General features: G+C 41.3%; 1 protein-coding gene across 1 annotated transcript in view; it reads left to right on the top strand.

Moving 5' to 3' along the window:
• LRP2 (LDL receptor related protein 2) overlaps positions 1 to 27,072 on the top strand; it is a 174,718-nt gene that overhangs the window by 139,499 nt on the left and 8,147 nt on the right. The window contains exons 63-76 of the mRNA XM_065412898.1: positions 44 to 166; positions 1,389 to 1,517; positions 4,871 to 5,002; positions 6,698 to 6,829; positions 8,025 to 8,168; positions 9,035 to 9,200; positions 14,418 to 14,546; positions 15,942 to 16,162; positions 16,632 to 16,808; positions 17,906 to 18,025; positions 22,379 to 22,469; positions 23,055 to 23,122; positions 23,264 to 23,384; positions 26,796 to 26,925. Of these exons, the coding sequence (XP_065268970.1) occupies positions 44 to 166; positions 1,389 to 1,517; positions 4,871 to 5,002; positions 6,698 to 6,829; positions 8,025 to 8,168; positions 9,035 to 9,200; positions 14,418 to 14,546; positions 15,942 to 16,162; positions 16,632 to 16,808; positions 17,906 to 18,025; positions 22,379 to 22,469; positions 23,055 to 23,122; positions 23,264 to 23,384; positions 26,796 to 26,925 (1,883 nt within the window). The remainder of the gene's footprint in view (positions 1 to 43; positions 167 to 1,388; positions 1,518 to 4,870; positions 5,003 to 6,697; positions 6,830 to 8,024; positions 8,169 to 9,034; positions 9,201 to 14,417; positions 14,547 to 15,941; positions 16,163 to 16,631; positions 16,809 to 17,905; positions 18,026 to 22,378; positions 22,470 to 23,054; positions 23,123 to 23,263; positions 23,385 to 26,795; positions 26,926 to 27,072) is intronic.

The following is a 27,072-nucleotide window of genomic DNA, read 5'->3' as shown; positions in this document are numbered from 1 at the left end:
AGTGTTTGCATCATACTTGCTTATTTGATCTATTTCATTTCAGTGGATATTCCCTGTGAACCACCATTCCGTTTCCGTTGTGAAAATAATCGCTGTATCTACAGTCACGAGCTGTGCAACCAGGGGGATGACTGTGGAGATGGAAGCGATGAGAAAGAGGAGCACTGTACGTTTACACATGCACAGCCAATTTTATTCAGTAATCAGTAGATACATTTTCTAGTAATCCTAGACTCAGACTTCCATCAATGTACAGTATTTGTAATGTTTAATAATAATAAAAAACACCCACATTGAATGACAAAATGAAACAAATATTTTAAAACTAATGTTCAGCGGGAAATGATTTGAACTGTGGTTATTATAACACAGAATATTTGCAGCATATAGATGCAAGTATAGGTTTAATGTGTAACAGCCCCGCCCCCAGCAACAGTATGCCCACCGTGTGCCATAAGCATGCTGACAAATCAGTATAGTCTGAAAAAAATTATCAAATTATATTTTTATGGTATAGTCTATTTAAAATAATGAAGAAGAAAGAATTGGCAATTCAATAATGGTCAGGGTGGCAAATGTTCTTGAAGTTGTTTTGAACACGGTTGTCTCTGAATTCTTACCATTGTTATGCATGTCTCAACAATATTGGGTCCTGAATAATACTTATGGGGATATTAAGTGTTTAGGCCCTGATGCTGCAACGAGTTCTGCATGGGTAGAGCCCTGCACTCACATGGAGCCACACTGATTTCACTGGGGCTCTGGACGAAGAATCAGTTATAGCATTCGGGAATTAGCACCTGTAATAATAGATAAATTCTATTATATATCTTTATTATACAGTGCAAAGTTCTGCTCCCAGATATATTCACAGTACCCATTGACTCAATGGGACTTGCATGTGCACATTTCATAGCAGAATTTGCCTCCAAGCTTAAGAATATTTATTATTTACTGACTTTTTAAATTACCCAATGTCATGTAATTGTAATAGCATGTTGTATATGCTAGAATGGTCTCAACTAAACTAAAATATCAAAGACTCGAGTTAAAGTATAAAATATAGAGATAAAAGATATTAAATAGCTCTGCCAAAGTAAGAAGTTGAATCCACTGTTGAGTAGAAAATATGTAACAAAAAGTGTTTATGAAATAGCCCTTGTATCACTGTAGAAGGAGGAAGTCTGGTTTTTGAGTTGAGGCACAGGACTGGAAATTGGCAGACCTGGGTTCTATTCCCAACTATGCCACAGACTTCCTGACTCACGTGATCAAGTTATTAAACCTCTCTGTGCCTCACTTCCCTCCTCTGTGAAAGGAATAATGCCTAACTTGTGGATGTTGGGAGGCTACGTAGGTGACAGTAGTGTGTGTCTTTTGAATTGTAGGTAGAGAACCTACCCCAAGACCTTGTATGGCTGAAGAATTCAAATGTGGTAATGGAAACTGCATTCCTCTACATTACGTATGTGACAATTATGATGATTGTGGAGACCATTTTGATGAAATAGGCTGCAGTAAGTAACAATGTCATCGTTACACGGTGTAGTAGTAATCAGTAGAATTGAAATAAAAACAGTTTTTGAAACGGAAATAATAAACATATAGTATTGACTAGAGCTAAAATATAATCACTTGGAACTGCTCTCTGCTCCTGTTATCTTATCATACTCTGCATATCTTTCCAAAACATTGTCATTTGCAAACTAAGAAGCTCAGTGTCCTGAACTGTGCAAGTTTAGGCTAAGAGTCTTGTGCTTCACAAGAAGCAATTTGGTCTTGTTCTAAAATGGGATATGCTGTGGAAGTTAGAGCAGACCCTGAACTGCCATAAATTGTCTTAGCTCCTTGGAAGTCAATAGAGCTAGGATGATTTACACCAGCTCGGTACCTGTCTCTGGAGAAAGTGAACAACTCATCTCACACCAGCACCCTATTGGCCAGTGCTCAGATTGAAGTCACCTCCAGTCATCAGTGTTGTTAACAGTTTTTCACAAGATGACAGAGACCCAATCAGGAGAGTCACTGCAATGAGTAAACTTTGAGTGATAGGGAGTGCAGAGAGATCCTAGAGGAGTCCACCCGAATAAAGCATTTTGACTGCAATAGACAGACATCTTAGATTCCTAATTTGAGTATGCACTTGTGATTTCAGTTTGTCAGATGTTTATGGCTTCAAGTGAAAATGTGCCAAATGATGCACTGGGGATTAAAACCTAGTATGGTCGCATATCACAAATAACTCTCAAACTGCTAGCATGGTCTTTTCTGAGGTGGCTTGCATCTCTATTTCACATCCATCCTAGTGGGCTTTGAGTAGTGGAAAATAATTATGTGACCTGATGAAAATGTAAAAATATAAAAAGGATGTGAAATGGTGAAAATCAGACATTTTGCTGGCATTCAGCCCTGTACTGTTCATGGGCAGACATGAACTTAAACCAAACTGATGGCGTTTGGATCCTTTCCAGCTTCAAACATCAGCATTAAGCAGAGTGAGAATAAATAACACTAAGTAGTGCTATAAACCTAATCAGGATGACAAATATCTTTTGTTTTGTGATAGGAATAAAAGGTGTCTAACTTTAATTGCAGGTATAAATTTTAAATATGAATGCAAAGACACTGTGTGTGTGTGTGTGTGTATATATATATATAATATATATGTATATAAAGATATGTGTGTATAATTATTGTAATTAGCATTGATATATAGTTGTAGGACATAAACAGTTAACTGAGTTAGTGAAATAATATTTTGGGCATAAATCTGCATCCTTCCTCATCTTATGTCAATACACATTTGCTATTTAATTGTTTCTACTTATATGTTATAGATCTACTTGCTGTCTTTTCTAAGTGTCAGAGTAATTTCTGTAAATGTGTTGTACTTCACCAGTTTAGCTATATAGGTTTTAATTGCAATGGCAAAAGTACCAGTTTTAGCAGCTGCTGTACTATATCACGTGTGACACTTCTCGGGGGTACCCAGGGTTGTAAGGTGCCTTGCTACCATCTGCTCTTAGTGTGAAGAAACCTTCTCTGTGCCTGCCATGGGTCAGCTCCCTGACTCCACCAGCCACAGGCAACACAAACACTCTCCTCTCAGCCTAGCAGGCTCTGCTGGCCCACTGTAGGTTGGTCATAGGCACAATTCTCCCCCCGCCCTTCCCCCAGTGTCTCACTGTAGCATCCAACCCTGTTCTGGCCACCCACAGTAGTCTCAGATTTGCTGGCCCCAAGGAAGCAGTGCACCCCAGCTTAGCAGTATCGCCTTAGATCACTGCTTCATTTACACACAGCACATTAGATATGTTTATAGTGAAAACAAGTGTAAGTTTCTTTAACAAAGACTAGAGATGCGAGAAGTACCATGTAAAAGTACTGGAAACAAATAGTTACATCTAAATTAAAATCATAACGTGTTATAGAGCCTAGACTTAAATAACAAGGTACTCTCCTATCTAATGAAGTTTAGCTCACCCAAAGTCTTTGCAGTGTTTTCCAGTCAGGTTGGCTGTGACCCTCCTTTCATAAAACAGAACATGCTGACAGTTTGTCTTCATGGTGAAGGATCCAGGTGCACTTCAGGACTCCCAGTTATACCTCCAAAATCCATTGTCTTCATTCGTAAACAGGATACCTCTCTGCTGTTTTTGTATTTTCCTGCAGCTTTCCTCTCTTGTGATTTCATAATCTCTTGATTAACATCAGGCTCAGTAATACAAACAGGTCTTCATTGTGATACGTACAATGCACAATACACTCATGACCAGACAGAGATACGTGTCTTCTAGCCCCTACCTGAAAGGAACCTGTCAAGGCATGTCACCTCCTGGTGACCTGCCTTTAACTTCAAGGTTTTAGGAACATAATTTCCAGTGTAATTATATAGCTTTTAGTTATTATATGAGCATACATTTTGCAGTGATTATGACCAACAGCGGACTGCTGGCTTTCAATAGAGCCCTCATAGCCACTCTTTGGTGAATTATTATGCAGATACCTGACCCAGGGGATCCCTGTAAAACCACATGCATCCTCTTTGTGTCCTCTGCCAGTTGGCACCAGTGGTCCCTTCTCCCCATGTAGGCCTGGTCCAAAGGCCACTACAGTAAATTTAAATAAATGGAGATATCCTATCTCCTAGAGCTGGAAGGGACCTTGAAAGGTCATCGAGTCCAGCCCCCTGCCTTCACCAGCAGAACCAAGTACTGATTTTGCCCCAGATCCCTAAGTGGCCCGCTCAAGGATTGAACTCACAGCCCTAGGTTTAGCAGGCCAATGCTCAAACCACTGAGCTATCCCTCCCTCAAATGGAGTTATAAATAAATAAATTGACTTCAATAAAGGTTGGATCAGGCCTTACTGGATCAGTGCCTACCCTAATTCCAAGGTACAGCTGACATAGGTCTATATCACATGTAAAAGGAATTTAGCAAGTTTTCTGTTTTGGTTGTGAGATGGGAGGGAGGTGATGGTTGTAGTGGGGCTGTCAACCTATCCAAATCCCTGGAATAGTTGCAGCTGCTTTGAACTGGTGTCTGATATTTTATGTCATTCCCTTTAGTGCTGGGTGAGGCTGGGTGGGTAATGAGGTCATTCAATATGGCAATGTCATGGACTCACAGACAAAGAAATGATCCTGCCTGAGAGTTTCCTGACCTCCCCGTCATTAGTAAGTAGTACCGTGGCCAGGGAAATCCCTGAAAGACCTTCATGTCTGCTGAAAGTTTTTTCCAAGGAGGAAAGAAGGAGAAAGGCCAACTTAATATTTAAAAATTGTTTGCAAATAAGAGAAAATAATGGAAATTGTAGCTCTCAATATAATTTATGCTTTTCCAATTATAATGACTTACATTCTTTTCAGACCCAGGAACAGGACGAACTTGTGCTGAAAATATCTGTGAACATAACTGTACCAACTTCAGTGAAGGAGGCTTTATCTGTTCCTGTAGGCCAGGGTACAATGCCAGTGAGCTGAACCGGAACTCCTGCGATGGTATTTTCAATATTCTATTAATCTTCTCCATGAAAGATGTTCAATTTAGTTTTGGTACAATTTAGATGTAACTATTCATTATTGCATGTAAAGAGGATTTTTGCACTTCACTGGACCTTTTCTGACACAGATTTGGTGTCTGAAATATATTTTCTCTCTCAGAATTTAGGCCCCAGTACAGCAAAGAACTTAAACCTATGCTTAATTTTAAGCATGTGAGTAGCTCCCTTGACTTTAATGGGAGTACTCAGATGTTTAAAGGTAAGCACATTCTTATTTGCTGAATTAGAGCTTTATGGCTTGATCCAGCTGCATTGAAATAAAGGGGAGCCTTTCCATTGACTTAAGGCTAGATCATATCTGAGTTACCACTGTCTATATTTACAATAGAATCAAAGCTTCTGCTCTGAGAAATTCACTAACTTGCTTACAGTGCAGTTCTACACTGTTGCCTAACAGCTCTGTTCCCTGTGTAGTTAGTGTAATATATGCTTGCTTTAGAGATGAAAATAAATTTGTATTGCTTCTTACTCTAGCTAGTGACATAGAACCAGGCACATCTAAGAGAGAGAGACCTGGAGTCTAGTCTGTCAGCTCAGTCTAGAGAATTGTTTACTAAATTCTAAGAAGTGGGGTTTGCACAGGTGTACACTGAAGTGCTGCTGAGGGCAGCATTTGGCCCACAGAACCGTTAATGCTGGTGACGATGTGCTCCATGGAAAGAACCTAGCTGGACTCTCAGATCCCAGACTGACAGATAGAACAAACATTAGTGACGCAAGCACAGTGGATCTGGAAATGACTGAGACAAAATAAACATGGGAACCTGTGATGTCATTTTAGAATCCCTTTACAGGGCAGAACACATCACATCCTGGGTATCTTGGCATGTGCAAGGCCAGATTAGAGCAATCTAAGGCCCTAGGCACACCCTGACATGGGGCCCCTTGTGGCTTCATCCCCATATGGCCTTTCCCCTGCTCTGAAGTCCTTCCCCACCCCTTGGAGTAGGAATGGTGGTGTCCTTTCCCAGAGAGGCAGAGACAGAGGCATGGGGCCCCTTTCTCTCCACCCACCAGAGCAGCAGCAAAGGCCCTTCCCCTGAGGAGGAGCAGAGGTCCCCCTGTATTTACGCCAGGATTCGGGTGTATCTGTTTGAGTAGGTGGGCTGGGGCCACTCCACACTTTTCTAGCTGCCACACACAGCTTCCTCTTTTGGGATGGAGTTGACAGTGAGTCCTGGTTGTTCACACTCTTCCGGCCATGCTGCCGGGGAATGTTGCCCAGTGCGGTACAGCAGCCCGCCGCGCCCCCCCGCTCCCCCCAGCCAGGTAATGTGCTGGGATGGGGCGGCAGCACTCTCCCAAGTCCCAGGCAGCCTCCGGCCACCCTGCCTGAGGGGACACTGCCCGGCGCGGTGCAGCGCAGCGGGACAGAGCCCCCCTCCGCCAGGTAATGTGGGATGGGGGAGGGGCGGGATGGGGATAGCGTGGGGGCCCCAGGCTGGGGGTGGGGTGGGGAGGAGTCATGAGGGGTGCCACGTCGTGAGGCCATGTGCCCCTCTTTGGTTGGTGCCCCCTTTGTGTTCCTCCCCACTAGTTGCCCCAAATCAGAATGTCAAAATTATAAATGTGACTAAGTTCAGCTAAGGAAACAATTAAACCTGAGATATTTTCTCTCTCCATTTGTGTTTAGATATCAATGAGTGTGAGATCTTTGGAACCTGCCCCCAGGACTGTAAGAATTCCAAAGGAAGTTACGAATGTTTTTGTGCTGATGGCTTTAGGTCTGTGGGTGATCAACAGGGAAAACAGTGTGCTGCCAATGGTATGTTTAACTGACAGCCTGACTGATTGCCACCTGTGCTATAACTTTAATGAATGTAGGCTTCCCCGTTATAACTGGGGAAAAAACAAAAATCTTCTTGTGCAGCATTAGATTCTGTCTGGTTTACATACATCCTTGTAACCTCGTACATCTTTGTGCAGGAATGTAAATACTCCCTCTCTGCTTCCATTTGTAAGAATTAAAATAATACCCACTTCTTGCAGGTATCTGACTTGATAAATACTCTAAAATATTTAGAGGGTGCCTGCCCTCCTCTCCCCTTCCTCCAGATTTCCTGAAAACAAAAGACTGTCTATGTTGTGGTTATCAGCAAAAGGCAGCTGCCCATTAGCTCCCACCCCCGAAGGCTTTAGTTTTTGTAATCTAAGTAATGTATTAGAAGAAGACAGTTGTATTAAAGTGGTGCAAATCAAAGACAGTTTGCTGACAGATCACCGTTTATTGTTCATGGACTGATGAACACAAACAGGAGGATTTATAACAGCTCATTTATAACTCCAATCATTAGTTCTGTCTCTTAGGTTAATGTCAGTGTGACAGTCATTGAGTAGGTAGATTCTGATTTGGTTCAGAAAATGAAAAACAAAAAGCTGGAGAAAACAGAAAGGAGGGCTGACAATGAAACAGTAATAATATATGGTGATTGAAGCGGGGTTATGCTGTATATAAAAAGATACTCAGAGCTTTTAAAGGCTAAGTGATAAATGACGAAGTTGTGGTGTATTGAGTTAAATAACGTAGCCTTACAAAGAGGAAGCAAGAGACCCAGCCTGTTTGCAGTAAGAATTTTTAAAAGCTGAAAAGCCAAGGGGTGTAAGAAAACTTATTAAAAAAACAGTTTTAAAAGTTTCCAGTCCAAGGGCCTGAACCTGCAAACACTTACTACTAGGCTTAGTGCTTATTATGGTGAGTGCATTGACGTCAACAGGACTAGTGATGGGAGTTAATACCAAGCCTAGCAGTAAGCAACTGTAGGATCTGACACCAGTTTTGCAGACCCAAAAGGGTTGGGTAGTTCAGATGATTGTCCAAGTAAGTATTTTTTCTATCAGGTTCTTATCCAAACATAACCTCTAAACCTTTAATTTAGGTTTGACCATCGGTAATTTTCACCTGCTTCCCTTGTGAGAGTACTGTTGAATTCAGAGAAGTAAAATCTATTGTTGCTTTCCAGGTAACCCACCATTGTTACTCCTGCCAGACAATGTGCGTATTCGGAGATACAATATCTCATCACAGCAGTACTCTGACTACATTGATAACCAGGAGCACATCCAAGCTATAGACTATGACTGGGATCCTGAGGGGATAGGCCTGAGTGAGTATATTTGAAGCTTTCATACTTAACTATGTATTCTTTGTTTCAGAACTAGTGTTAGTTTTGGAGGTTAATTTCCCTTTTAAATTTACAATCAAACTAGATTAGTTAACAGTCCTGGTGGAGTGGATGTGTCCTTCAGCTATACGCCTCCCTCATACCTTTCCTCTCACACCCTGTCAGTTTTTTTACTACATCTAGTCAGTGAGTTTTGGTTTGTTCTGTTGTCTCTTTCTGTCCCTTTCATTTCTTACCCAAGGACATTGTAACTTTGATGGCAGGGTTGTGGCTGGCCCTTACTGTGTGTGCAAGCGTAGAAGGGTGCAAGAAGCCCCTCACCCTGGCACCCCCAACTTCAGGGCTGGCCACAGCTAGTTCCTGCACTCTTCAAACCTCAGCAGGGCTTCAGGACTGCAGTAGTCTGCACTCATGTGTCTCTCCTCCACCACTCATCCCTAGGGGGGAAAAGGCTGGTGAATCCTTATGTTCTGTCATATGCCACCCTACCGCTGAACTCACCCTCTGCCATGTGTAGCCCCTGTATGGGCTCACAAGATCCTATGCAATGAAATAGATAGCAGAGGTAAGGCACTGACTCTTGCAAAAGGTGGCATGGGATCTTTAATGACTTCAGCTGTACCTCTTATCCAAAGTATATATTTTAGACTGATGATTTTAGAATTAGTACAAATTTTCCTATATTTTGCATTTTCATTGAGTGCTAACATGAGATTCTCACACAAATAGAAATATGTTAAATTGGTATCTCATATGCCATAGTTATCTCAATAGGGGTAGGATCTTCCAAAAATGAGTAAACATTTCAAATGACTTCACAATGAAAATGATCTGTGAATTTTTTGTAGGTATTGTATACTACAGCATTTTGGGACATGGCTCTGAGTTTGGATCCATCAAACGTGCTTATCTCCCCACATTTGATGGCAGTGGAAACAATCCCGTGAAGGAAGTTGACTTGAATCTGAGATACATAGTAAATCCTGATGGTTTAGCTGTGGACTGGGTTGGGAGGTGAGTAAACAGAAAAGTTGGGAATGGTACACACATGAATATGGAAAGAGTCTGAGATATTGATCACCGGTTAGACATGTGAAATCCAGTCCTTTTATCTTAGACAGGCATGCATGAGAGATGAGAAATATGGTGCTAGTCTTGCATCCTGCACAAGCCGTTCTCTTGCTGGAGATGGGAGGTCTCAAGGTGGCCCAGACGAACGCACTTTTGTACACACTTTGCTTCTTTGATCAGAAGCAGCATGTGCCTCAATCTAACACCTGTTGCTGATTGCATCAGACGTTCTAGCTAGCTGCCTGCGCACTGCACATACTCTGCAACTGGCAGATCAGTCATGCCTCATTAGGATTATGGTGCACGGGCCACTATGTTTGCTGGACATTCTCCCTGGCATTAAATTAAGAACTTGTGAAAGAACTTGCCCTATGGCTTCTGCAGCGGGAGGAGGCTCCCAACCCCCTTTCTGTCTGTCTGTCTGTCTTCTATTTGTCTAGGTTCTTACCTGGTTCTATCACTGTGGTGTCTGAGTGCCACCCAAAACAGAATAAAAGCAAGAGTTGAACATAGACTAGAATTATCAGAGGGTACTAGAATGTTAAGTGTGTGTGAAAGCATTTCCTTTTCTTCCTTCAGCTATTGGGCTAGAGAATTTAGTTTTTCGCTTAACTCTGAAGGTGATGAGGTCTGCGGTCATTGTTGCTTCTCTGGAAGAGAATTCCTTGGCCTTGCGCCAGTTGTGGAGGAAGCTTGGCCCCTCTGCTGTTATGAGATGAACTGCTGAAGCTGACCTTTTTGTTGTTCCTGTGGGATGGAACTATTGAAGGAGGCTGTGGTCCCTGAGTAGGAGGTGTTGTTTTAGCTAGCTTGATCTAACGCCATGGAGTGCCTTATGGGTGTAGGCAGAAATCTTAAAATGTACCCAGTGTTCTGTGGGGAGCTAAGATTGTGAGTGGGACACAATATGTTCACAGTAGCAAGATTCATTTTTGAGGTGGGCTGCTGCATATTGGACCAGCTGAAGTGTTTTAAGGCTGGTGCAATCATTCCAAGTACAGGGAGTTGCTGTGTGCCAACCTGGGAGTGACAAAAGTCACAGTGATCAGGTCAGTAAGGGACAAAGCCTCTTGCTATCTAGAAAGGGAATAAAGCATTTTTGGCAGCAGTAGCTATTTCAGCATCCAGAAACAGTGAGGAGTCTGAAAGCAATGCCCAGCCAATGAAACAACTTGACTGAAGACAGACTCCCTTAATGGTGGGAGATAGCACGGTAGTGATTATTTCTGTAAAATGTTTCCCTCTCCCCTCTGGCATCACCTCCACCTTGCTTAGTTTTAGCATCAGTCAGCTGCCTTTCATCTACTGGTTGATCTCACCCAGGCGCTGAGATAGTTGAGTATCAGTCTTGCAAGTGAGTGAAATTATTGTGCTGAGCTATTCATCTGAGTAGTGTGGACATTTGACTGTTAAGTTTCATAGTTTTTCCTAGTGGTTCAGTCAAGATGTGGTGATAGAAGCACAACATAGTGAGCAATCTGGTAAAGTGAGGAAGAATTGCTCATTACAGCTCTGAGTTCATGGCCTGAGAGAAAGGAACTTGGCCATCTCACTGCTTTCCCATTATGGGCGGTGGAAGGTCATCCATCAGCATGACTAGTGTTGTTTCTAATCGCATGTGCTAGCCTGGCACCTGACTGGGGGAGACCTGGATATTGGTAGTGGATGGGCATAGTTGGAGACAGCCCTTTTTAGCTTGTTGGGTCTGAGTTACCAGTATTGAGTCAGACTTCCTGTAGTTCTTCAGAGCCTCTTGTGTGAATGACTAGGGAAAGGTGACAGATGTTTCCAGTCGTGAGCTTGATGGGTGGCTCCTGTTGCTCTGCCTCCTGGATTGGGTAATATGCTCTGTGAAATAGGTTGGCAGTTCCTCAGCGCATGTGCTGGTTACCAGGGCAGGGCGACACAATTTGGTTGGACGATGTGATTTTACTACCCTGAAAAGTTCTGTTGGTTCTGACTCAATGGCTGAGGGGAAAAATTATCTCTTTTCTTCCACCACGGCTGTGTGATAGCATTGGAGAAAACCTCTGTGTTGAAAGCCTTAGATTTACACTGTCAGCCTTCATGTTCTCTTAGTGTCTGCTTTACCCATGGCAGATCAACCCAAGAACCAAGGTTATCTCTGAGGGCAGTAGGGGCTGGCTGCATTTATGTGTCAATATCTCCACAGTTGTGAGCAGGTGCAGACAACATATTGGTAAACACACCAGCAGCCTGTCTATCCTGGCATTGGATCTGTATGAGTACTAGAGCAGTGGTGAGAGATTTAAATAAAAACCCGCTCAGTGTATACTTAGGGTATTATTTCTACATGCAACAGGAGGTGTGATTGCAGTTTAGGCATGTATACCCGTGCTAGCTTTGATCTAGTTAGCCTGGCTAAAAATAGCACTGGAGATGTAGCAGCACAGACTGTGGTGTGGGCTGCACAAGCCTGCCTGGAACCCTGGATAAGTACTTGCCTTGCTAGTCCGTGCTGGGGTATGTGCCGCCACATCCTCACTGCTGTTTTTAGCTGTGCTAGGTAGATTAAAGCTTGTGTGAGTGTGCCTACCTGAGCTATACTCACACCTCAGACTGAAGTGCAGACATACCCACAGGATCTATACACTGAGACAGGGGTCACGTCTTTGTGCCTCTGTTTCCTCATCTGTGAAATAGGAATAATAGGGCTGTCAAGCGATTAAAAAAATTAATCGCAATTAATCACACTGTTAAAGAATTATTGAATACAATTTATTTAAATATTTTTGGATGTTTTCTACATTTTCAAATATATTGATTTCAATTACCACATGGAATACAAAGTGTACAGTGCTCACTTTATATTATTATTTTTATTACAAATATTTGCACAGTAAAAAACAAAAGAAATAGTATATTTCAATTCACCTAATACAAATAATGTTGTGCAATCTCTTTATCATGAAAGTTTAACTTACAAATGTAGAATTATGTAAAAAAAACTGCATTCAAAAATAAAACAATATAAAACTTTAGAGCCTACAAGTCCACTCAGTCCTACTTCTTGTTCAGCCAATCGCTCAGACAAACAAGTTTGTTTACATTTGCAGGAGATAATGCTGCCCGCTTCTTGTTTACAATGTCACCTGAAAGTGAGAACCTGCGTTCGCATGGCACTGTTATAGCCGGCGTCGCAAGATATTTACATGTCAGATACGCTAAAGATTCATGTGTCCCTTCATGCTTCAACCACCATTCCAGAGGACATGTGTCCATGCCGATGACGGGTTCTGCTCGATAATGATCCAAAGCAGTGCAGACCAACGCAAATTCAGATGCCACCAGCAGAAGGTTGATTTTCTTTTTTGGTGGTTCAGGTTCTATAGTTTCTACATTGTAGTGTTGCTCTTTTAAAACTTCTGAAAACATGCTCCACACCTCGTCCCTCTCAGATTTTGGAAGGCACTTCAGATTCTTATCCCTTGGGTTGAGTGCTGTAGCTATCTTTAGATATCTCACATTGGTACCTTCTTTGCGTTTTGTGATATCTGCAGTGAAAGTGTTCTTAAAACAAACGTGCTGGGTTAGAGTTAGGGTTATAGAGACTGCTATAACATGACATATATGGCAGAACGCGGGTAAAACAAGAGATATAATATTCTCCCCTAAGGAGTTGAGTCACAAATTTAATTAACGCATTATTCTTTTAATGAGCATCATCAGCATGGAAGCATGTCCTCTGGAATGGTGGCCGAAGCAGGAAGGCGCATACGAATGTTTAGCATATCTGGCACGTAAATACTTTGCAGTGCCGGCTACAAAAGTGCCATGCAAATGCCTGTTCTCACTTTTAGGTGACATTGTAAATAAGAAGCGGGCAGCATTATGTCCCATAAATGTAAACAAACTTGTTTGTCTTAGCAATTGGCTGAACAAGAAGTAGGACTGAGTGGACTTATAGGCTCTAAAGTTTTACGTTGTTTTGTTTTTTTGAGTGCAGTTATGTAACAACAAAAAATCTACATTTGTAAATTACATTTTCACGATAAAGAGATTGCACTACCGTACTTGTATGAGGTGAACTGAAAAATACTATTTCTTTTGTTTACCATTTTTACAGTGCAAATATTTTAATAAAAATAATAATATAAAGTGAGCACTGAACACTTTGTATTCTGTGTTGTAATTGAAATCAATATATTTGAAAATGTAGAAAAACATCCAAAAATATTTAATACATTTCAATTGGTAATCTATTGTTTAACAGTGCGATTAATCACAATTAATTTTTTTGAGTTAATCGCGTGAGTTAACTGTGATTAATTGACAGCCCTAAGGAATGACAATACTTCTGTATGCTCACAAGGTGGTGATGAGACTACATTGGTTCAGAGAGAAGGCATGCTACAAGTGCTAAATATTATTTTGTTTAATATATGATCTTCTTTGAGACAGCTAAGAAGATTAACAAAGGTATTACAATAAAGATTAGCTAAAATCAAGGAAGAGCAAACACTGGTCTGCACATAGGATCAGAAAATTTGTATATCAGGTATGATACTTAAAAATTCATAACAACCCTTGTTTCTGAAAATGTTTTTGTTAAAAGACAAAAATACAGAGTGGAGCTGTGGCCCCATCAACCCAAACAGATGCACTCACAAGATTAATTCAAATGTTTTTTCAGTTTTAATGAATCAGCTTTCTGTTCCCAGAAGACTATGGCATCTGTGAACTAATGTTGTCATTAGTTACCTGCAGTGCCTAAAAGTAACAATAAAACCTCACAGTAGGACTTTTATCAAGGTTATTTGACAGGAAACAAGGCCAGCTGCAGAAACTTCTGCACAAAGAGAAACCTAGTTAACCTTGTAGGTAAGGTCCGCTGAATTCTGCAACAAGCTGCATCTAAATTCAACAGTGAGGTTTCTGTGACACTGTGGTGAGGCATATTGGCAGTTCTACCGTTCAACCAGTGCAGTATCCCTGTATTAGTTATATTGGTATTAAATTAATGTGATTTTACAGGGTCCCAATGTTTTTTAATGTGTCGGGTTTTTTTCCCATTTGAATACTGAGTGCTGTAAAAAACAACAACAAGAAACTTATTAAAAGATAGGCAGATTTTCTCAGCCCTGTCCCCAGATATAACATCTTAACCTTTTACAGCATTTTGTGTTTAATATAATTCAGGCATCTTTACTGGACTGACGCTGGGACAAATCGAATAGAGGTAGCCAAGCTAGATGGACGGTACAGGAAGTGGCTTATTTCCTCTCTACTGGATCAACCAGCAGCTATTGTTGTGAATCCCAAGCTTGGGTAAGCATTTCAGGACCTCAAGGAGTTCTGGGAAATAGCACGCAGCAAGCAAGACAACAATAGAACAAGAACACAACAATAATCTATAGGAGAGCTCAGTAACTGAAAAGACTAAGGCTATGTGTTGCTGTTGATGTCCATACAAATTTCTGTCCATATACTGATTGCAGGGAATTTTAAAATAAGGGAATGTATTTCAGGGCCAGATTTCAGGAGGGGTCTGGTTTGGTGTTACAACAGGGGCTCAGAGGTCAAACTGTTGTGTCTCAAACTGTAGAGCCTCAACATGTGACACGACTCCTTAACATACCTATTAAAGATGTCTTTCCTATAACTCCTCCTGCCTATCATATTATCATTACTCAAGAAACTGGAAAAGCTGTGGGGATATCTTTCCATTTATTCAGACTACAAGAACCAAAGAAACATCATCATTTTCCTTTTTTATTATTTGTTTTGGCCTAACCAGTCCCCATTTTGTATTCAGCATCACACAAGACACATAAATAATGGCTGATCCAGCAAAGCACAATTCCTCCCCAGCTCTTCTCTTCCTCTGTGGGAGAGGGAGTAATTTACTTCTACCCTTTTTGGGTGTAGCTTACTTCTTTTGTGCTTGACCAGCTCTGCTGGCGGGCTGGATGGTGGAGCCCTATCTCCATCCACTCCTCATTCCTTCCCATCCCCTCCATAACCCCTTGCTCACAGGGGATAGCATCAGGCACTCAGCCCCTTCTGTGGCCAGAGCAGTAATCTGGGCAACCCTAACATGGATGCACAGAGGTGGGAGGAGTCATTCTCCCCTGCTCAGCTGCACTATGGGAAAGTTGTGTCTAGCCCATAGGTTGTCCCCTTAAAGTCAATGTATGAGTAAGGAATGCAGCATACTTGCTTGCCACTCTGCACTGTTTATCTTTGCTGCAATTTTCACTATGTATTAAATGGGAAACAGTATAAATACATTGGCATATTTAACATCTCTGGGTGATACGTATCATAGGTCAAACACTCAGCTGGAGAAAATTGGGGTAGATCCATTGAAGCCAAAGGACCTGTGTTGAGTTACATGAACTGAGGATAGCACCCAAAGAAAACTGCTGAAAGCCCTTTTTCCTGAATGACCCTGTTAGAATTACCTCTGCAACTGCCCCCTCTCCACCTGAGTGCCAAGATGCAGAAACTCTCCTTTAACGTTTATTTTCCATTTTATTCATGCATAAAAATTTGCTCATCTGTTGAACTCTGTGTGTGTTTTTCCTGATCCCAGTCTGCAGATCAGGAGTTACACAACAGCCTCTTTGATGAATCCTACGACTTAGTTTTGGATGATGCCGAAGAAAACAATCCCAACCATCGAATTCTAAGTCATTTTAAATTCTAGTTATATTCTTGTAGGCTTATGTATTGGACTGACTGGGGGAGGCAGCCAAAGATTGAATGTTCCTGGATGGACGGACAGCAAAGGCGAACGCTGGTTTCTGAAGACCTTGGCTGGCCCACAGGCCTTTCTATTGATTATCTCAACAATGACAGGCTGTACTGGAGTGATTCTAAAGAAAATATTATTGAATCCATGAGACCTGATGGAACAGACAGAACCACTGTATTACACGGAGGTAGGAAATTTACATGAATGTTGTATATATTTCTGGTCTAAAAAATTAATGTGAACGTAGGGCCAGATTTTTAAGTACTCAGATCTCACAACTGGGGCCAGATTTTCAAAAACACTCAGCTCCCAATTAGGTACCTTATTAAGAAGCAGACTTGGTAGCGTTTTGCATTCACTTTGCATGCGTGTAAATGACTACGCAAGGTGGTTGAGAATTAGGTCCACTGCGATTAACTTGCATGAGCAAAACAGACAGAATATGCCACAAACTGGATTGATTATTGCTGTTTTACATGTGTTATCAATTTGCAGGTACAGTGGCCTGCTCTTTGCAGTCATGCAATGACATTTCCATCAATACCAATGCAAGTGGTTAATGAATAAAATACTTGATTCAAGAAGAAGAATAGTTGGCTCATCAGTACTTCTAGGGATTCTTTGCTAACTGATGATTTTTTTGTTCCTTTGAGAAGTCAGCAGTCCGTACAGCCTTGATGTCTTTGAAGGCCATTTATATTGGATTTCTAAGGAAAGAGGTGAAGTCTGGAAGGAAGATAAATTTGGAAATGGAGAAAAGGTGAAAGTGCTGACTGTAAACCCTTGGCTCACTCAAGTGCGTATCTATCATCAGCATAGATACAATCAGTCAGGTAATCACCAGTCTTGGATGTTCTGTTCCCTGTTATCTGGAAACTACTATCCCAAATCCATAACAGTGCCTTCAAAAAGCTTAGGAATAGCCTGGGAAACGGCAGATCTCTAAGCACATGAAGTACGTATTTTTGAAAGCATAAATATGGAACTGGGATTGATAAGTGTATTAACTATAGACAGATAGAGAGAGGGGGGAACATATAAAATAAAGCAGGGTTTAAACACAGAAGAACAGTACATTTCTCTTTTGCAGTCATTTAGCACAACATTATGGCTGAGTCCATTTTCCCCCTCCTACAGCTTCTACACAGGAGGCAACAATAATTGATATTTGCACTCCAAAAGCACAAAGTGCAGGCCACTCATTACTGCCTCCTGTATAGACCACCTCTATCTTAACTCTCCTGCAATGGCAAGTAAAGGCAGGGCTGCCCAGGAGCAGTTCATACTACTCTAGCATGCTCTTCCTAGAAGGCTTCGTCGGCACTATGGTGGTGTGTAGTGTCCATGTAGCCACATGCCACAGTGAAAAGCAAGGTGTGTCCACATGGCGGTGTGTAGCTACATGTGAAAGACTCTGGCAGCAGAGAGAGGGGCAAGGAAAGGCTCTGGCAAGGGGGGGGGCAGCAGGGAAAAGCTCCAGCAATGGGGAGCTGGCAGAGTGTTTTCCCACTGCCTCTCCTGTGCCAAAGCCTTTCCCCGCTGCTGGAGTCTTTCACTGCAGCAGGGGGAAGGGCCCCAGCAACAGGGAGCTGGTGGAAAGAAGCAGGCAGTGTAGATGTACCTGGAGTAGGCATGCTTCGTGGTGCTCAGACAGTGGAGATGTTCTGTTCCTTCACCTCCTTGTGCACTTGGTTCGAAAGCTATAATTTAGCCCTTGTAATGAATCTAAAAGAAGACAGAAGATTTTAATATAAAATACAATATTTATAAGCCATCTTGGTTGTTTTACATGTAGAAAAAGCACTTGGTTTAGAATTTTACTGTAACAATCATGAGCTACTTTGGTGACAGGTGGAAAAACCCCTGTTTATGTCTCAGAAATGCTGCTAGAATGCTTCTTCAGTTAACCTTTGTTATATCTGCATTTCAGTGCCTAATCCTTGTAAAGATGTCTGCAGCCATCTCTGCTTGCTGAGACCAGGGGGATACACTTGCTCTTGTCCACAAGGGGCTCGTTTTATAGAAGGCAGCACCACAGAGTGTGATGCAGGTAGAGTGAATTGTCCAACTGCAAACAGAACCACTGACTGAGTAGTATTTTCCTTTAATATGTCATTCTGATTTGGAGGGGGAATGTACACCTCGACCTCGATATAACGCTGTCCTCGGGAGTCAAAAAATCTTACCGCGTTATATCGAACTTGCTTTGATCTGCCGGAGTGTGCAGCCCTGCCCCCCCCGGAGCACTGCTTTACCGCGTTATATACGAATTTGTGTTATATCGGGTCGCGTTATATAGGGGTAGAGGTGTATATAGCTTTTCCATGACTGATAAAGCATTCTTGAATTAGAAATACAAACTGGGAGGAGGGTTCTTCAGTGGTTAAAGCAGAAGCCCTGAAGCCAGGACATGTGAATTATATTGCCAGTTATACCACTGATTTGCTGTTACCTTGGACAGGTCACTTAACTTCTTTGTACCTCAGTTTCTTCATTTGTAAAATAGACATGATAACATCAACTCTATAAAATTTGCCAGGTTTCAGGTCCAGCTGTGAAACAGGCCATTGTTCATAAAAACCATTCACAAGTGTACAACTGTCTCCAGAGACCCCTGGCGATTTGTTTCTAATGAGTTGAACCAGAACTGCAGACCCATACACCCTTGACCTTTGGGGAAGTTAGGTTCCAAATGTGGATTCAAACTTTGTAGCCTAGGTTAGGTCCTGTGTACATTACAGCTATAGCCAGGGGACCAAGTTACAACATGGATACAGATGGAGTATAACCTAACCCACTAGAGATGGTAGGAAATTTTCCAGTGGAACATTCTTCATAGGAAAATGCTAACTTTTGAAAGGAAAATGTTTCACGGAAACGTTTCAGTTTTGGAAAAATTTTGTTTTATGGGGGAAAAAAACAGAACAGAGCCTTCTGATAAGGTCTAAACATTTTCTTTTGGCCTTTTTCGGAATAGAACATTTTGATTTTCTGTTTCAAAATGGCTTTTTGTTTCAATTTTTAAAAAATTATATAATATTGTATAATCTTATTAAAGATCAAAATGAGAACAAAACATTTCAATTTTATCAAAACATTTAGATCAACCCAAAACAAATCTTTTTTAAAAAAAATTCATTCTGTGGGTAACTGGAATGTTTTATTTCATTCCGTTTTGGAATGGAACAAATTTGAATCATGGAATTTTGCATGAAGCAGAAAATCCAGTTCCCACCCAGCTCTACAAACACTCCATAACTGGGCTAAAAGCCTTGGTCAATCCAGGATTTTGACCTGACTAACGGATATGATTGGCATCAGCTGTGCTACAAGTTTAAGCCATGAGCAACCAGATTCTTTTATTCTGTTATAAACCATTTGTGTGGCTTATCATGCAAACCTTTTAAATATAAGCATTCAGTGCTAAATTGTAGAATTGCACCAGACCACACAGTGCTATCAGGAGCACCTGGGAAGTACAGTTGCTGTGCCTTCCTTGAGCACCCACCCAAAGCGATAGAGAGAAGTATGGGGTCCATGAGCATGCTTCCACCTCTCTCCACCCTCAATAGATAAGATGGGGGCAATACCCAGGAAAAGTCCTTGCACTTTGTGAGTGTGAGTGTTGCCATTTTACTTAGCTGTTAACCGAGGTTCCAGGTGTTCTCTTCTTTGTGCACCCAGGGAGTCTGGGTTCTGGCTTAGTTTGGTTGATAGCACCTCATCATGACAAAAAGTACAAAAGATGAGCCAAACATCCTAATCTTATTTGCACCTTGATGGGCAATAACTATAACAAAGGGTTCCTTGTGACACTAAATCTAGGCTACTTCTCTACAGTTAATCCATCTGCAGGATTAAGAATGAACATTGGTAAGACTGAGGCTATGATAGCAGAGGGAGGAGGACCCACCATGAAGGATATTGTAGACAGAGCTTAGAAAAGTGAAAGAATTTAAATACCTAGGTCAATGATTGCTGGCAATGGCACCCTCCTGAGTCATGCCCAGCATTGTACCAAAGCTGCTTCCTGCAGTTATCTGTGAAAAAAAGCTGCTAATAACGTTAAAAGGTAGAGTGCATTGTAATTTGATCCATCCCTATGTATGAAATGGAGACTTTGCCAGCCACAAGAAAAGAAATCCGTATGCTCTGCTCTATGAAAATGAAGATGTTAAAATGGTTAAATGGCTGGATGCTCTGTGATAGGCAGCTAAATGAGATTGAGAAGTTCCTAATGAGAGTTGCCCTAATTAAAGACAAGTTGAGGGAGCTAGTCTATGTTGGTATGGACATGCCCAGCAGAGACCCAAGAGTTACATTGGTAAACCCTTGCAGTGATCGTGGACAGAAGATGATGAAAGGGGAGGCCAAAGACCCAGTTCATGGACTGGATATCAATGGAGCTTAGAGAGACCAATTTGCCTGACAGCCAGGTGTACAGTCATGAGTTTTGGAAGAGGGCTATAAAAGTTGCCAACCTCAAATAGGAAAGTGGCAAGATAGAAGAAGAGTTAATCTGTCTGCTATGAATTGCATTAGTCTTTTTTCAGGTCAGCGACAGACAATTTCACAAGCTATTCCACAAAGATAGTGCCACCTCTGATTTACATTTACTCAATACTCTATGGTACTTTGACTTATTATTGTCACAAGATACTATTTAAGCATTAAGTATTGGATCATCTCCAGGCAGGCCAAGGAAATATTTCAGTTTACTGCTGCATCTCATTAGTATCTAGCACAAGTTTGTTTTGAACTTTGAAGCAACAACCTTGCAAATTGCTTTAGCTACAATTTATGACAGTGATTTGCTGTTTATTGCTCATAGTGCCTGTATTTGTTACCCTTAATTAAACTGCTTTAAATAATCTCACCAGAGACGAAGAAAAACAGGTCAAGATTTTGTTTTGGAAAAAAATAATTGTACAACAAAAGATATTTTACAATATTGGGCCCAGTGACTCAATTTTCTGTTCCTGTTTGGAACTTTGCTTTAATCTTTTATGTAATACCTAACTACACAGTGGGGCTTAACCATTTAGTTGTCATATAGTTTTGTTTGTTTTTTATCATTTCCCCAAATTAAGGCCTCTAGTTGGAAGCAGAGACCTTAGCCCCAAATCTGGGATCCCTATATAAGCTAAATTACCATTGACACGAATAAGAGTTTTGCTTGAGTAAAGGTTTCAGGAATGGACTACTTCTGACTGAAAAGTAGGTAAATTGTACTACATAAAAACTGTTATGGTTCATCTAGTATATCTAGGTTGTAAGTGTAAGGAAGAGAGAGCCAAAATGCATCTTTCATGTATAGACTATAAAAGCATAGAGGATTCAGACCTTTTCCATAATATTTGTACCATGCTTTTTAGTGTGTAGATTTCCCGAAATTTGAATTAAGGTCAGTAAAATTATACTTTAAAGAACCTTACTCTCTTTTTGAAGATCTTCATTAGGTTCAATATCAAAACATCAGCAGAATCTCTGTGGGTTTCTCTTAAAAAATTTACCAATCCAATATTATATGGTTGTGTCTCTGGTCCAAGTCAGACAATGTTGCAGCCTTAGGAGGTACCTGAAGAGTGACTGAAGCAGTAGCATGACATTTAATGGGCTCCAATGCTGAATAATGTGGAGCTTGAGCTGCTTTGTGTTGACAGAGCACAATGTAGATAATAAATGGAGACTCCTCGGATTTGGGATTTCTCCCCCTTTGTCATTGTCCTACTTGGGGCACATCAGAGGTTCTTTCCTCCTGTTTAAACGCAAGTTTCCATCCACTATTGCCCTCATTCTCTCCAAAAATAAATGCATCATTTCTGGACAAATCACTTAATGCCCATCCCTATGGGACTGAATCTCCCAGCTGGCTTGAAGAGGAGTTTGGGACAGATGAGGTAGGATAATGTTGCATTCTGAATTTTGAGCCCTGCAGGCAGGGACAGGAGATTTGCTTGACCTGACCTTGCTGTGTCCATAATTTTGCAGTGTTAGAAGCATACACTGCAGTGTCCAGCAATTTTCATTTACATTTCTTCATTGTATATGCAAGAGAAAATGTTGAAACCTGCACCCTTCTTGATGCTACTGAACCATTTTTACTGAATAACCCCTTATTATGCAAGAACAGAAGTTTTACCTGGATTAAAAATTGTATTTTGGCAGGACAGTAAATATAGTAACAACCTATGTCCCTGGCATTAAGAGCAATATTTTCAAAAAACTGCATCTGAGTTTGAATTTGCAAATGTCAGCACACACTCAGTTTGGGTGATTGCATACACAAAATTACAAGCCTGGTTGAAATTTGGCCCTAAAAGTAAACTTAAAAAATTGCATGGTAGCACATGCTTTGCTGAGTATGGCTTATTAACACATGCATGGCTTTCCATTTCTGCAGCCCTTGAATCCCCTCCAACAATGCCACCAGCATGTAGGTGTATGTATGGAGGAACATGCTATATTGATGAAAATGATCTTCCCAAATGCAAGTAAGTCAATGTTGTAGTGGTCGTAGGTCAGAGTTTGCTGGTTTAGCATCACACTAGGGTTCAGTTCTTCAAAATGTAGTTACAATGATGCATTAACAGAAGATCTAACTGTTAATGCATCAGTTAGATGCATTAATAATAGCATATTTGTAGCAATGGTAGGAAAAATTCACATGACCATAAAACATTAGCAAATAAGTAGTTTGAAACTAAAAGGTTTGGAAAGGGGGGGGAAAAGCAAACCATAAAGATTTCTCTAGTACAAGCTACAAAATAAAGGCAAATTTGGTGAGGGGGGAAAGACCTGTAAATGCAAGAGGTATGAGCCAGTAGGTGCCGCCGATGCTCCACGGAAACCAAATCTCCAAACTTTAATTACTCTAGTTTCTGACTCAGCATTACCTGTATGTCTATTTCTAAGCAGATAACAGGCATATTATTTTTACAGTCAGTGAAACATGTAATTACTAAGAAGTGAGTTGAACTCTACTGCCTGTAGGTAAACATTACAAAATATAATAATAAAGCTTATCCACTAGACTTAATAAAAGACAGACGGTTAAACTAGCTCCCTTATATTCACAGGTGTTCTTATGGCTACACAGGAAATTATTGTGAAATAGGATTGTCAAAGGGAGTGCCTCCTGGAACAAGTAAGCTTCAAGTATATGTTAAACTTGGTAACTGAGCTAAGTCACGTGTCAGTTTAAGGTCACCCTTATACTTCTGACGGCTCTTTTTAACTTTTGAGGTATGCTTGTTTTAATATTTACTTACTCTTCTATCTCTGGTAGCAGCAGTAGCAGTGTTGCTGACAGTCATTCTAATAATAATAATTGGAGCATTGGCAGTTGGAGGGTTCTTTAACTACAGACGGACAGGCTCCCTCTTACCAGCACTCCCCAAACTACCAAGGTACGTTTCACAAGACAGGTTGTTGATTACATTTGTAAATCAGATGTTTACATTTGTTTACATTTGTGACTGAATGTTTCTTAAGGATACGATATGTCTACTATATACCAGTTCTACAGCAGTGGTTCTCAAACTTTTGTATTGGTGACCCCTTTCACATAGCAAGCCTCTGAGTGCGACCCCCCCTTATAAATTAAAAACACTTGTTAATATATTTAACACCATTATAAATGCTGCAGGCAAAGCGGGGCTTGGGGGGAAGGCTGACAGCTCGCGACCCACAGTTTGAGAACCCCTGTTCTACAGACACAAGGGAAGTGCAGGGTAAAGGCAATTCCTAAAGATTTCTGCTTCCAGATAATAACAAAGCTGGTCATACCTGACAACAAAGATTACCATATTGTGTCACTACTCTGGGCCCCAATTAGTTTTCACATAAATAAATACAACATGCTTTTTAACTGGATATTAGACTGGGTATTCAGTTCAGAGGGATGGCTAAATATGTTTATTTTAATTACTTTATCAAAGGTTGTAAGACTACAACTCAGGCAAGTTAGATACAGGAACTCTTTAACCATTAGAAGGCTGAGCTCTTCTGTAATGTTGTACTCACCTGCAAGGAATGCTATGTTTATGTGAGGCAGGAGACCTCTGTCAGATCACTGGCCACCAGAGAAGCACAGCAATCCAGTGAAACTCAACTTCATGAATTGTTATCATTTTTTTAAAAAGTTTGATATTTTAAAGTGAAAAAAGGGAGATGAAGACTTCTAAAAAGAAGGGACTCAGAGCACAAGCAGGTTTTTAAACATTTCTTTGAAAATATCTATTTTATTTAAAACATTTACTCTTTTTTTCCGTTCAAACTTAAAATTGGTTCTTGAAGTACATGGGTGAGAAATGACACTTTCAGCTGCAGATCAAACTTGTGTGTGTGCGCAAATTTGTGGGTGGGTGGCTGGGTGCTAGTCTACACACACAGTGTTTGAACCAATGTAACTGTAGTGGGTTCCAAACCATTATAATTAAGTCAGTGAAACTTGTAAAGTGGACCCGGACCTAGTTATACTCATAAAAAAGTTTTTATCTTGGTATGCCAAAACAAGCAACCCCCATATACACACTTCTATATCTATTATAACTGCATCCACACTAGTGATTACCAGGGCCGGCTCCAGGGTTTTGGCTGCCCCAAGCAGCCAAACAACAACAAAAAAAGCCGCGATCGCGATCTGCGGCAACAATTCAGCGGCTGTTCCTTCGCTCCGAGCAGGAGTGAGGGACCGTCCGCCGAATTGCCGCCGAACAGCTGGACGTGCTGCCCCTCTCTGAAGTGGCCGCCCCAAGCACCTGCTTGGTAAGCTGGTGCCTGGAGCCGGCCCTGGTGATTACACTAACTTAATTATATTAGTTTCTGATCTGATACAGCTAAATGGGTGCAAAAACTGTTGTAGACCAGCCCTGAGAGGAAGTGTTAGAGTTCTAACTGTTGGTTGCTGACAGTAATATTCTGTTTCTGCGCTGTTTCATGGAAATGGTCATTGCATCACCAGATACTGAGTAAGTGAAAATTTTAAAACACTTACCTGTCTTTTACTATTGTCAATTTCCATGAAAATGGGGTCCACTGAAATAGAGTTCTAAATCTTAGTCCTCTAACTACTGGTTCTCATTTTAAAATCTTTTTCAATGAGTATGGCTTAGCGCTAAAGTCTGTCGTTGTTCAGCTCCTCCTAATAGACTCTCCCTATGCAATGCACTGTCTCAGTGCATGTGGTCATGTCTTCTGTTGGTGGTTCCAGCAACTATAAAAGCCTGCTACAGACATCTAAAGGAATTCTCTTTTAGCTCAACACATAGGGCTTGTCTTCACTGTAAAGTGTACTTGAATTATAACTTGAGTGTTGCTCCCAACTTAAATCTAGTCCACACACAAAAATCCTTATTTGGAGTATGGTGGTGCTTTTAACTTGAAATGACTAGCCCATCAGAGGTTATAGTCTAAAGCTCAAGGTAGCACAATTCATCAGCTGTTAACACAACCACTCTGCAACGTGGACTTAGGCTGGCTCCACTTGAGTGCTGCTAGCCCTCCATTACCTTCCCACAGTCCCCTTGAAAGGACAGACAAGCTATCCCACCGTTCATTGGGAAAGAATTCATAGAGCAGCTCAACTTACTTACATGCAAAGAACCATGTGATATGCCCCCAGAAGTCTTATTGCCACCAGGCGCGGCTCCAGGCACCAGCGCACCAAGCACGTGCCTGGGGCGGCAAGCCATGGGCGGCGGCCTGCCGGTCGCCGTGAGGGCAGTAGTTAGGCTGCCTTCGGTGGCATGCCTGCGGGAGGTCCGCTGGTAACGCGGATTCGGCGGCATGCCTGCGGGAGGTCCACCGGTCCTGCGGCTTCGGCCGCAATTCGGCGGTGGGTACGCCGAAGGCGCGGGACCGGCGGACCTCCCGCAGGCATGCTGCCGAATCCACGTTACCAGCGGACCTCCCGCAGGCATGCCGCTGAAGGCTGCCTCACAGCCATGCTTGGGGCGGCAAAATACATAGAGCCGCCCCTGATTGCCACACATGAGTGAGGTCAGTGCCAGTGTGGACTGAGCAACTTTAATGTTATTTAGCAGTGTGGGTACTTTCAATCAAGCCAGGTTAACTCGAGAGAAGTAACTCGAGTGTAGATAACCTGAGTTAACTCTATAGTGAAGGCCTCTCTTTTAGTTGCTGAAGGTCCTGTTTTTGACCATTGTTAATATCCTCATGTGTAAGGCCACAGTTCATATTACTTAGAACTGATACTCTTCCTCTCACCCAATTTCTAACATTGCTCATACAATTGCAAGCCTAAATTGCACCTGCAGTTATCACAATTTCATGTGCAAATTGGGCATTTACATGAAAATACCCATGAGGAACCTAAATGGTTATTTGTTTGCACAGACAGCTAATGTATACAGACAATTCCTGACATTTTATCCTCCAGTTAGATATACAATTGTAATGACATTTTTGTGTATGCTTTGGGCTTTTGCCCTGTGGAAATCTGGCCCTAAGATTTTAATAAGAATTATGCTATTGAATAGTAAAATGTTTTAAAAAGACAATGGATTTATGAATGTCAGGAAAACAAAATTGAAAATAAGACTAACCAAATTGTAGTCAGCATACCTTTTCTTTTTTAATGACTCAGTATATCTTACATATAACCAACCCTGAGGTTCTTACTCCTTATTCGGCCAGAAATGCCATTCTATTCAATGCGAGGTTCGCTGAAGTGAAGAGTAAGTAATGCTTCTGGAGTTGGCCTATAGAGAGAATGTTTCAAGTTTCCTAGCAACAGTCACACAGAACATTTGATTTAAAAGGTTACTGTCCAAACAATTGATTTTTTATTTTTGAAGCTTAAGCAGTCTTGTAAAGTCCACTGAAAATGGCAATGGGGTGACCTTCCGATCTGGAGCGGATGTGAGTATGGACATTGGTGTGTCTGGCTTCGGAGCTGATTCTACTATAGACAGAGCAATGCAGATGGTATGGCTCAATTCCAAAATCATCTTTAACATTTTCCCTTGTTTTGTAGCTGTTTTGTGTGTCAAATGGAAGAATTTTATACAGAAAGACAATGAGATGATAAATGCACTATAAACAAAGAAGTGAATATTGAATTAGGTTACTCTA

This window comes from Emys orbicularis, chromosome 11 (genome assembly GCF_028017835.1).
Source record: "Emys orbicularis isolate rEmyOrb1 chromosome 11, rEmyOrb1.hap1, whole genome shotgun sequence".
Taxonomy (NCBI): Eukaryota; Metazoa; Chordata; order Testudines; family Emydidae; genus Emys; species Emys orbicularis.
Note: the sequence above shows the minus strand (reverse complement) of the source record. Positions and strands in the feature narration are given on the sequence as shown.